This window comes from Salmo salar, chromosome 03 (assembly GCF_965601325.2).
Source record: "Salmo salar chromosome 03, fSalSal1, whole genome shotgun sequence".
Lineage (NCBI taxonomy): Eukaryota > Metazoa > Chordata > Actinopteri > Salmoniformes > Salmonidae > Salmo > Salmo salar.
The window spans coordinates 53,993,543-54,005,328 of NC_138293.1; the positions used below are offsets into that span (position 1 = coordinate 53,993,543).

The 11,786-nt window shown below is 43.3% G+C and overlaps 1 protein-coding gene across 1 annotated transcript in view; it reads left to right on the forward strand.

The window, feature by feature from the left end:
* Nucleotides 1-247: 247 nt before the first annotated feature.
* atp2a1 (ATPase sarcoplasmic/endoplasmic reticulum Ca2+ transporting 1) overlaps nt 248-11,786 on the forward strand; it is a 34,278-nt gene continuing 22,739 nt past the window's right edge. The window contains exons 1-8 of the mRNA XM_014192319.3: nt 248-348; nt 568-704; nt 2,045-2,062; nt 5,337-5,419; nt 7,918-8,022; nt 8,440-8,578; nt 11,096-11,176; nt 11,679-11,764. Of these exons, the coding sequence (XP_014047794.2) occupies nt 587-704; nt 2,045-2,062; nt 5,337-5,419; nt 7,918-8,022; nt 8,440-8,578; nt 11,096-11,176; nt 11,679-11,764 (630 nt within the window). The 5' untranslated portion in view covers nt 248-348; nt 568-586. The remainder of the gene's footprint in view (nt 349-567; nt 705-2,044; nt 2,063-5,336; nt 5,420-7,917; nt 8,023-8,439; nt 8,579-11,095; nt 11,177-11,678; nt 11,765-11,786) is intronic.

Here is an 11,786-nt window from a genome sequence, read left to right on the forward strand (position 1 = left end):
ATGCCGCCTACCTCTCATTCAAAGCACCCCTGCCCTCATCTACCCCTCCCTGTTCTACTGTCCATGCTCCATCCAAAAACATATTTTATTTTCAGTTTGACGGCAGACAGCGGACCCCCTCTGCAGTTGGTGCCCAATTCTTCCACGCGTGACCCCCCCCCCCCCCCCCCCCCCCCCCCCCCCATAGGACCCTCCCGGCCCACCCACCTTTGCTCCCCTCAGCCAATGAGGTGCAGGCGCATGGTGAGAGAGCACCAATCGCCCCACTTTTGTGTCTGTATAAAACTTTTCAGGAGCCTGTGCCAGGTTGCACTTTCTGTCAGTCCAGGGCTCCAGTTTGCCGGAGAGGTGAGAGAGTTGTGAGAGAGAGAGAGGGGGGAGAGAGAGAACAAAGGGGGTTGACAGTTTTTATCCCAATCCCACACTTTTATAAAGTGATGGGTAACAAATCATTTCTCTGGTTGTAAAACCTCATAACTGGAGAACTACCTACCTACTGCACCAAGCCACGCATTACCGGATAGATGTGTCCTAAACGTGTCTTTGTTTTGTTCTCTTCTTCTGAAGCGTCTCCTGTTTGGTGAGGATGGAGAATGCACACGCAAAAGAGCCGGAAGAGGTCGTGTCATACTTTGGTGTCGACCAGACCACCGGCCTCACACCAGAACAGTTCAAGAAGAACCTGGCCAGATATGGTCACAACGGTGAGAAAGAGAGACTGAGATGGATGGATGGATGGAAAAGGATAGAGAAACCAAGGGATGGACAGAGGGACATGGAGGTAGATAAGAGGAGGGATAGGGCTTGTTGGAAAGATGATGGCGAGGAGGAAGAGGAGGAGAAAAAGGGAGGAGAATCTGGTTGGGTGTAGAGGTTCAGACCCAAAATGGGGTTCATTGGTGCTAAATGCTGTGGAAGGGATGAATGCGATGGAGGGACAGACAGACATACATACAGACAGACAGCAACAGGTGTTCCACTGGCTTGGACAATAGTTAGTCTTTGTTTTGGCTATGAAGAGGGGAAGGTCGGATGTTGACTCTTTGTGATTGGCTGTTGGCTGGCTGACTGACACATTGGCGCACGGCAACCAACATGGTTCACGTGACCTTGTGATGGTGCGGCAGATGCCATTTGAAGGTCAGCTGCACCAAGGGATGCTTGGGTAGTGTAGTTTGTGATCAGTCCAGTACAGGCTCTCTATTGTGGTTGGTTGGATTCCAGAAGTTCATGACCACTTCAACTTGAATAACTGTTGTATCAGTCCTTTTATTTTAGTGTATTTGCAGTTAGCACACTTGATAATAACATTGAGTGGCTAAGCATCATACTTTATATACAGAGGCAAAAGTAAAGTTATGAGGTTTATGATAATATTTTTTACAAAAATGTTTCTTCTTGGTCATCCATGCTTAAATCATAATATGAAGCATTGGTATAGTCATTGTCTCATCCAGCCAATGAAAAGCAATGACAGACTCAAGGCTCTGATTGGCTAACCAATCAGAGGTCAGTGAGAAGGACAGAGGTTTGCTATGGCTACTGTAGGGCCGAACCGGGACAAACCAAGGCCCTAACACTTGTTTGCAAACGTTTGCTAAAGAAAACCACTTAGTTTGATCCTTTAGAAATAAAGTAGAAACACAGTTGTGCAATACCAATTCTTTGGTTTGTTCACGTTTTAGTTTTTGCATAATTTGAAGATTTGAAATTAGTTCAGAGAGATTTCAGTCCTGACGTAAGTTATCAATCAAAAGGTGGATGACATGAGCTAAGTAAAGGTTTTTAGGTAATTAACTATAGGCATTTGTATCAAGTGCAAAGGTTTGCACCTGTATTTTCAATGACCTGATCTGACCATTTTAAACAGGTGGAAACAAAGGCTTAGTAAATCTGGTCCTTTACGTTTAATCAGTGTATAATTAGCCTTTCTGCTATCAAAGTTAGAGGTAGTAGGCCTAATGCTGATCTCAATTAGCGATGTTAGTAGCAAATAGCAATGCTATGGTAATAATCTCCCATCTCTTGCTTTCCCCTTTTACAGAGCTGCCAGCTGAGATTGGTGAGTTCCCAACGTTTATCTTTGCCCCTCACACACCTGTCTGCGGTCTGTCTGCACACACACTCCTATTTCCGTCCCAGTGTCCGGGAGGTTACACATCCCATCAGTCACACTACCTCTTTATTTCTTGCCACCATGTCACACACACGCATATGCACTCACACGTACACACCTGTTGTTCTGCTTCCTGCCTGGGATAGTGGACTTCCTGTCAGTCGTGCTATCGTGACATCTGTCATCACAAACCCTCCAGACATTCCGATTCGCCCATTTATCTCTGTATACGCCCCCTCTAGGGTTTAAAATCATTGGATTGGTTGGTGTAGAGTAGCCATATTTTTTTATCCAATCCGATGCTTGACAGGGAGTGGCTACACACTTCAGAGAGAAGGAAGGGGAGGATGTGAACAGGATTGCTCTTCTTGTCAAACTTGTCATAACCCTGAAAGAAGAGGATCTTCCTATGCACAGATCTGTGTCCTCACTTACCCATCACATCTGTCACACAAAACCTAAAAAACCCAGAAGTAAAAACTTAAATTGGGTTATCACTAGTTAACACAGTCACAAAGTCATAAAACCCACCACCTATTTCTACAATTTATTTTCAAAAAATCTGATTTTAAACCCGAGGCGGCCAGTAGCACCTCAATTGGGGAAAACCGCCTCAGAGTGATGGCTGGGACAGAATAAATGCAATGGTATTGAACACATCAAGCACACCGTTTCCATGTTTTTGATACCATTTCATTCACTCCATTCCAGCCATTATTATGAGCCTTCCTCCCCTCAGCGGCCTCCTGTGTTTTAAACCTAACTCTAAACTTAACATTAATCTTAACCACACTTCTAACTTTATGCCTAATCCTAACCTTAAATTAAGACCAAAAAGGTCGTTTTTGCTTTGATACATTTTTATGATATACCCAATTTTGACTTTGTGGCTGTCTTATCTAGTGGGAACCTTCCAGTTGTGTTGTGTGTCTACCCATGAGAGTTTATTATCACACTGACTATTCCTCCCTGTAACAGTTATGATTCTCACATCTGACAGTACTATATCATCATGATGCAATAGAGACATTAGCAACGGTCATCGAAATTGTTCAAAAGTTTTAAAAACAATTCTAATAAATGCAACAGTTGGACAATGGATGAAGACACTGCAAACTTTTAGAATTTTTATAGTCCATCAGATATTGACTGAATTATAGCTCATAAAACATTTTACTGGCACGGACAAATAATGAATGGAGTCCAGGGATTTAGGTGGGGATTTAGGTGTTCAATTTATTGTAGAATGTCCCAATTTTTGGGGGGCGGGTGGGTATGCACTCATGTATACATTTTCTTATTATATCAGCAATTTTTTTGTGTGTTAAAATAAGGGAATGTTTATGTGCCTAAATTGCATAAATACAATGGGTGAATTTGCATATATTAGACATTAACATAAAGGGGAGAGACAGGGCTGCAACAACCAAACACTTGCTCTGTCTACCCTATTTGCGCTCACCTGCGCTGTCTAGACTGCTTCATTAATTACTGTTGTTGTCACTTTATTTTGCATAAATCAACAAGTGTATCAAAATAGCAGGATACCCTTGGATTATAAATCAACATGCTTGGCTCTAGATTACACCTGCTTTACGTTGTTTGCGAGACCAGACATACACTACATGATCAAAAGTATGTGGACACTCAAAATCATGGGCATTAATATGAAGTTGGTCCCCTATTTGCTGCTATAACAGCCTTCACTCTTCTGGGAAGGCTTTCCACTAGGTGTTGGAACATTGCTGCGGGGACTTGCTTCCATTCAGCCACAAGAGTGTTAGTGAGGTTGGGCACTGATGTTGGGCGATTAGGCCTGGCTCGCAGTGGGTGTTCCAATTCATCCCAAAAGTGTTCGATGGAGTTGAGGTCAGGGCTCTATGCAGGCCAGTCAAGTTCTTCCACACCGATCTCAACAAACCATTTCTGTATGGACCTCACTTTGTGCAAAGGGGCATTATCATGCTGAAACAGGAAAAGGCCTTCCCCAAACTGTTGCCACAAAGTTGGAAGCACAGAATTGTCTAAAATGTCATTGTATGCTGTAGCGTTAAGAATTCCCTTCACTGGAACTAAGGGGCCTAGCCCAAACCATGAAAAACAGCCAAGACTATTATTCTTCCTCCACCAAACTTTATAGCTGGCACTATGCATTTGGGTAAGTAGCATTCTCCTGGTATCCGCCAAAGCCAGATTCATCAGTTGGACTGCCAGATGGTGAAGCGTGATTCATCACTCCAGAGAATGAGTTTCCATGGCTCCAGAGTCCAATAGCGGCGAGCTTTACACCACTCCAGTCGACACTTGGCATTGGCATGGTGATCTTAGGCTTGATGGCAGCTTTGCCAAGAGTGTGCAAAGCTGTCATCAAGGCAAAGGGTGGCTACTTTGAAGAAACTCAAATATAAAATATATTTAGATTTGTTTAACACTTTTTTGCTTACTACATGATTCCATATGTGTTATTTCATAGTTTGGATGTCTTCACTATTATTCTACAATAGTAAAAATAAAGAAAAACCCTTGAATGAGCAGGTGTGACCAAACTTTTGACTGGTACTGTAAGTGTCGAGACGAAGCTTTAGCGTTCTTGTAGATTCAACGGAAAGCCAATGTATCTGCGGTCATAACGGGGGGAAAAAAAGGACAGGCACAAGCAAGAGTATGAAAGAGTCGCAGGAGTAAAATGAAAACAATCAATCGAGTGAGATTTAAGTGACAAGGTTCTGAAAAAGACAGATCCTCAGGTGGTCGGTCGGGCATGCACGTTGCTAGGGCACATTTCTGTTGGTTTCCACATTGCATGATGTTGGCAAGTGTCTTGAAGATTTGTCTGCATGTGTAACCACACAAAACAATCGTGAGATAATAGTACTGCGATTTCATTTGGCAGTTTAGTGATAATACACTCCTGCCAACACACACAGATCCACACACACACACTGACATTATTCTCATTCCCTCCTCTACTGCCTCTCTCTCTCTCTCTCTCTCTCTCTCTCTCTCTCTCTCTCTCTCTCTCTCTCTCTCTCTCTCTCTCTCTCTCTCTCTCTCTCTCTCTCTCTCTCTCTCTTCTCTCTCTCTCTCTCTCTCTCTCTCTCTCTCTCTCTCTCTCTCTCTCTCTCTCTCTCTCTCTCTCTCTCTCTCTCTCTCTCTCTCTCTCTCCTCTCTCTCTCTCTCTCTCTCTCTCTCTCTCTCTCTCTCTCTCTCTCTCTCTCAGGTAAGACCATCTGGGAGTTGGTCGTAGAGCAGTTTGAGGATCTGTTGGTCAGAATCCTGCTGCTGGCTGCCTGCATCTCTTTTGTAAGTAGACAAAATGTTGTCACTGATTTTGACCTCCTAGTCGCTAGATTCATTGCTGCGTTAGAATGGTGAATGACTTTAGATGTTCTGTTCCTAGCTTCATTGGTATAAGACAAAGTGAGGTCATCTGGTCTGCTCCTCAATGATTGGTGTAATTAGAGCAAGGGGAAGATGTTCATGTATTGATAATACCTATTGAGTCTTCTCAGATCTCCACAAGTGGGGTAGGGTCTATACAGGTTGATAGGTTTGGGTGTATGTATGTGTTTGTTGGTGTTAGCACCTGTAAGGTCACTGTGAAGTCACTTCCTGTCAATTTCCTCCTTCCACGTCCTCTCCTTACCCCAGCGCAGGATGGGTAAATGTTTCAGCGTAGCAGCTGTGCATGGTGGCAGAGGCCCTGAGAGGACACTGACAGCTAACACACACAGACACACACACAAGGTTACATACCTGCACAATGAAAGACACATACTGTACACACATAGGTCAATTATGCTGTGCGTACACACACCCAGAACACATGCTGTGACCCGTCAGGTTATATTTCATATGGATTGATGTCCTCCCTCTCTCCCTCCCTCGCTTACTCACTCACTCACGCACACACTTGCTCACTCACTCTAGGAATCCCTCCCCCGTCCCTCTCTCTCACTATTTCATTTCACTGTTGTCTCCCCTCCACCCTCCTGTCTCGCTCTCTCTTTTCAAATCTGTTTTGGGGTAGGGGGGGTGACACAATGTTTTAACCCCCCCAACCCTTAACACTCTGTCCCTGACCAGCTGTCATTATGGCCTTAGAAAGAATGGTGTGTGTGTATGATATAGTGTGTGTGTGGGTGCATGGTGTGTGTGTGCGTACGTGCGTTCGTGTATGTGTGTGACAAGAGGGCGCGAGGGGAGAGAGGCCGCGTTATTTTAAGAAAGTCTCAAGCCAGGCCGAGAAACTGTATCCTTCCACAAAGGTCAGGGATGAAAGGAACGAAGGATTGCCGGCGAGAGCGCAAGAGCGAGATAGTATTGCACAATGGCATTGATTGTTGCAAAGACAAACAAACCGATAGGTGATAGGTATGTACAGTATATGGTTGAGGAAGACACTGTAATGATAATAAAATGTAATTCATAAACGCATAATATAAAGTTAATATACTGTGTAAATATATAAATGCATTGGCAATATTGTTGTAATGTTTTTCATGTACTTTCAAATTAAGTTTTGCTTGGAATGGAAGGGTTCTACGATAGCATGGTACGTGTGAGGAGGCTACAATGGATTTCAATGCGGCATCTTTTAGAATAGAGAGACAGAGAGGATGAACGATGTAGAAATCTTAAAAGAGAGGGAATAAGAGAATAAATGGATAGAAACAAGAAAAGAAAGAAAGAAACAAGCCAAAGAAAAAAGAGAAGAAAGAGAGAGAGAGAGAGAGAGAGAGAGAGAGAGAGAGAGAGAGGAGAGAGAGAGAGAGAGAGAGAGAGAGAGAGAGAGAGAGAGAGAGAGAGAGAGAGAGAGAGAGAGGGGTAGAGAGAGAGAGAGAGAGAGAGAGAGAGAGAGAGGTAGAGAGAGAGAGAGAGAGAGAGAGAGAGAGAGAGAGAGAGAGAGAGAGTAGAGAGAGAGAGAGAGAGAGAGAGAGGTAGAGAGAGAGAGAGAGAGAGAGAGAGAGAGGTAGAGAGAGAGAGGGAGAGAGAGAGAGAGACGAGAGAGAGAGAGAGAGAGAGAGGTAGAGAGAGAGAGAGAGAGATGTAGAGAGAGAGGTAGAGAGAGAGAGAGAGAGATAGAGAGAGAGAGAGAGAGAGAGAGAGAGAGAGAGAGGCGATGGAAGAATGAAGTCTGCACTAAGGAACAACAGAGTAGAGAAGGGAGAGGCGATGGAAGAATGACGTCTGCACTAAGGAACAACAGAGTAGAGAAGGGAGAGGCGATGGAAGAATGAAGTCTGCACTAAGGAACAACAGAGTAGAGAAGGGAGAGGCGATGGAAGAATGAAGTCTGCACTAAGGAACAACAGAGTAGAGAAGGGAGAGGCGATGGAAGAATGAAGTCTGCACTAAGGAACAACAGAGGATGGTTTGGACAAAGGGAATAGGGAATAACGAATAATGGATGGATGTATACAATAATGGAGGGATGGAGGGATATCTGTCTCTCTCTGTGGGTTAGATTGCTTCTCACTCTGCTTCAGTGGATCAGAACTGATCTGTGTCCATGTCAACACAGCCCCTTTCCTAAACAGACCAGTGACAACAACTCGTTACACTCACATACACGCAAGCGCATACACACACGTGTAGAAACACACACAAAAAACCTCCCTCTATCGCACATGTGCACGGACACGCAGACAAAAAAAGTCTGGCATAGAGTGGAAAAAAGTGTTTTGATATAGGTGCATACAGCCAAGTGTCATAAAAATGCATTCCATTCCATTATCAATAAACATAAATTCTCTCTCTCCCTCTTTTTCTCTCCCTCTCTGTCTATCTCTCGCTTTCAGGTGCTGGCCTTGTTTGAGGAAGGTGAGGAAACAGTCACAGCCTTCGTGGAACCCTTAGTCATCCTCCTCATTCTCATCGCCAATGCCATCGTTGGAGTCTGGCAGGTCAGTTAGTGGAAACACACACACACACGCGCGCACAAACACCACACACACACACATAATACATCACATGCATTAGTTTACCCGCTCAGGGTCAGAATGTGTTAACCGCGGGCTGGGGGGAGGGGTGTTATAAGGGGAAATGCAGCAGCCCCCAAACCCACAGCAAAAATACAGAGGGACGATCGGGTTACCGCAAGCCACAAGCAGCGGGTCCATATTGGCCTTGTGGTGGTCATTTGGAAACTATGTACAAGGATTCACACATAGGGGGTTATGGGACGAGGGAGCAGGAAGGGGGTGGGTGTGACGGGTGTAGGGGGTGGGCATATTGGCATAAGTCAGGCTTTACACTTCTGGGAGGGAGGTCAGGAGGAATAGGAGGAACTGATCTTCTGTGGGGTTATTGTTGCCCTGTAGGAGCGCAATGCAGAGAGCGCCATCGAGGCTCTGAAGGAGTATGAACCTGAGATGGGGAAGGTTTACCGGTCAGACAGGAAGAACGTCCAGATGATCAAGGCCAGGGAGATCGTCCCTGGAGATGTGGTGGAGGTGTCCGGTAAGATTCAGATCTGTGCCCAAGGGCAACTTCTACCCCAACCGGACCAAGAGTTGTAGGCCCAGGTCCAAGTCGACCCTTTAGCCCCAATACCCACAAGCCACTAAAAATGAATGTAGATCTGATGTAATCGAGAGAAAATCTACCTTGCCTATCGGAGGTGAAGGTATGGAGATTAAAGCATATAGCCCTTTTTACAACAACTTTAATCACAAAGTGTACAATTTCTCACAAAATATGTCAAAGTGCTTGAATCTGTCAAATCCTCTCAGATGGACATCACGTCTTTAGGGTTTGCTATTATTCCCCCCCCCCCCCCCCCAACAAAAAATAAATAAATAAACAAACAAGGCCTAATACCCATAGTGAATATTATCAGTCTACTGGTTGACAGACAACATCGCAAAGGGCACTCCATTCACTTTATAGCCATTGAGCTCTGGTCAAAAGTAGTGCACTATGTACTGTAGGCCCCAGGACCCCTGAGGGTACTTGGCTTATCCACAGAGTGTACTTGAGAAGACTCACGACACCATAGGGCTACTGGTAAAATGCACATGAGCGGGTACTTCAGGGGTACTCAGGGCAGAGCAAAATTCAGTTGGTGGTACAATAACTGAAAAAGGTCGGGAACCACTGATGCAGGATGGGATGTATACCAGCAGCTGGTCCTGGGTCAGATTAGTTTATCCCTCTAATGGTTAAGGTTAGGTTTAGGGTTGGCTAATCTGATCCAAGTATAGATAAAGGGACAGATTTGACTAATAAGGGCGCATTTTAATGTTTAATGCGTGTTATTCATTTGCAGGCACAATTTCCAAACTTAGCAGGTGATCTAAGAACAATCACTATAATTAATGCATTACATTTATATTTGACATTTGAGTCATTTTACAGATGCTCTTATCCAAAGAGTCTTACAGTAGTGAGTGCATACATTTTTTATTTCGAACCCACAACCCTGGTGTTGCAAGTGCCATGCTCTACCAACTGAGCCACACGGGACCTGCACCAATGTACTAGATGTGTGGCTTGGACATGTGTGTGTGTGTGTGTGTCCGTGTGTATTTGAGAGGGTAAGAAAGAGAGAGAGGGATAGAGAGTGTATGACAATGACTAAGTGTCATTGTGTGAAGAAGGGAGGGAGGGTGGCTGTCCTTGTGTCCTTGAGACAGTGGGTCCTTTTAAGGCAATCAGAGGGTAAGAGAGAGAGGGAGGTATAGAGAGAATGAGAGAGAGAACAAGAGAGAGGAAGTTATATACATTGTATATACTGTAGTTGACAGTAGAACAGTGTAACCATCATCCATACATTTTGTTCTTTATTTATTAGCCATTTGTATTTTTTTATTTTTTATAATCCTATTTTTATTTAATTTTTAAAAAATTGACCGAAGATTCCACAATACGACAGCAGTAGTGTTGTACCTGTATACATGATTAGACGTACTGTTATTATTACTACTGAAATGAACTGTATTTCGTTATCCTCATTTCATTGTACTGAAATGCTGTACCACTATACTGCTTTGGCAATACCTACAAATTGTATTTCATGCCAATAAAGCAATCTGAATTTGATTTTGAGAGAGCGATAACGTGTGTGCTTATTACTCACACCTGTCTATCTATCTCACTCTCTTACACCCTCTCTCTCTCTCTCCCTCTCCCATACCCCTGTTCTCTCCATATCACGGTGTCTCGCCCTCTGTCTTTCTCTCCCTCTCGTTCTGTCTGTCTGTGGGGTCAGCTTTCAGTGTTGCTATTCATCCACAGTTCTAAAACTAGTCAGTCACGTCAGGCTCGCTCACTCCTTCTCGCTCTCATTATTGGCTCTCTCTCTCTTCACTCTCTTTATTGGCATGTACTTTCAATTCATTTGGGGCTTTATTGGCATGGGAAGCAATGTTTTACATTGTTTATGTCACTTGCTTTGGCAATCACAAATAAACAGTTCAAATGAAACACACAAAAGTTTGTGTTATATTATTAACTATGTACAGTGTTGTTACAATGAGTAAATAGTACAAATCTTTTCCGAATAGGTAATATCATTGTATTTTTGTTTGGTTATGATGTGGTTGGACCAGACTGTCTGAGTGCTGTCCTGAGGCTTTGTTGGGTTGGTAGTGGTTAATAAACTTAGCCTCGAGAGTCAAGACTAGTTGGATGAGGGGACTTTTCTCCATGATCAATTCTCTCTCTCTCCTTCTCTCTTTCACACCCTCTCTCTCTCTCTATTTTGCAATACTGAAGAGTCAAGATGTCAAATGGTGATATTTCGACAGTGCTAAAAAGCAGTGTGTTGGACAGAATACACTTTAAAAAGTCAGACTAAGCACAACGTTAACCAGGGAAAACCTTGATTGTGATAAAGACTGTGAATTCCAATGTAGTAATTATGTTTGAACATACGTGAAATGAACTCTGAAGTGGAGTGGAGTTTGTGTGTATATGCATGAAGTTGAGGCAGCTACTTTGAGCTAACATTGTGTATTTTTGTTCTTTCTTTCCCAGTTGGTGACAAAGTCCCCGCCGACATCAGACTCGTCAAAATAAACTCTACTACTCTGCGGGTTGACCAGTCCATCCTCACCGGTGAGTGATATGATCAACTCTTGTCTGTCAGTCTTAACCCTCTTTACAAGATCACAATGGATATAAATGAGGGCTGACAAGAGTTAATCAGTTAACTCGAGTTGACTTTTTGTCATTTTTTAGTGCACTCTTTTTTCCCGCATTGTCTGAAAATACACTGAAAACATCCAAAGTACATAATATATACAGCTAAAAATCTACAATGTCATGTATAAACAAGTTGACATTGAGGTTCAGTAAAGTGCGCTTTCTCAATTTGGCCAAAATAAAATAAATCTATTTGGCTAACAATTATTTTAGACAAAATCACAACGTCAATATTCTTGAAATGTTTTTTGTATGAATTTTTTTTAATTACATTTGGAATTTGCAATAAAATCCTGAGAGTTAACTTGATTAAATGTTTTTCATCTTTTGACAGCCCTATTATAAATACATGTAAAACGTTTTTGATGTAAAACTCTCTCACTCTATCTGCCTCTCTGTCTCCCACCTCGCTCAGGTGAGTCTGTCAGTGTGATCAAACACACCGATGCCGTCCCAGACATGAGAGCTGTCAATCAGGACAAGAAGAACATGCTTTTCTCTGTGAGGGACTCTCCTATATATT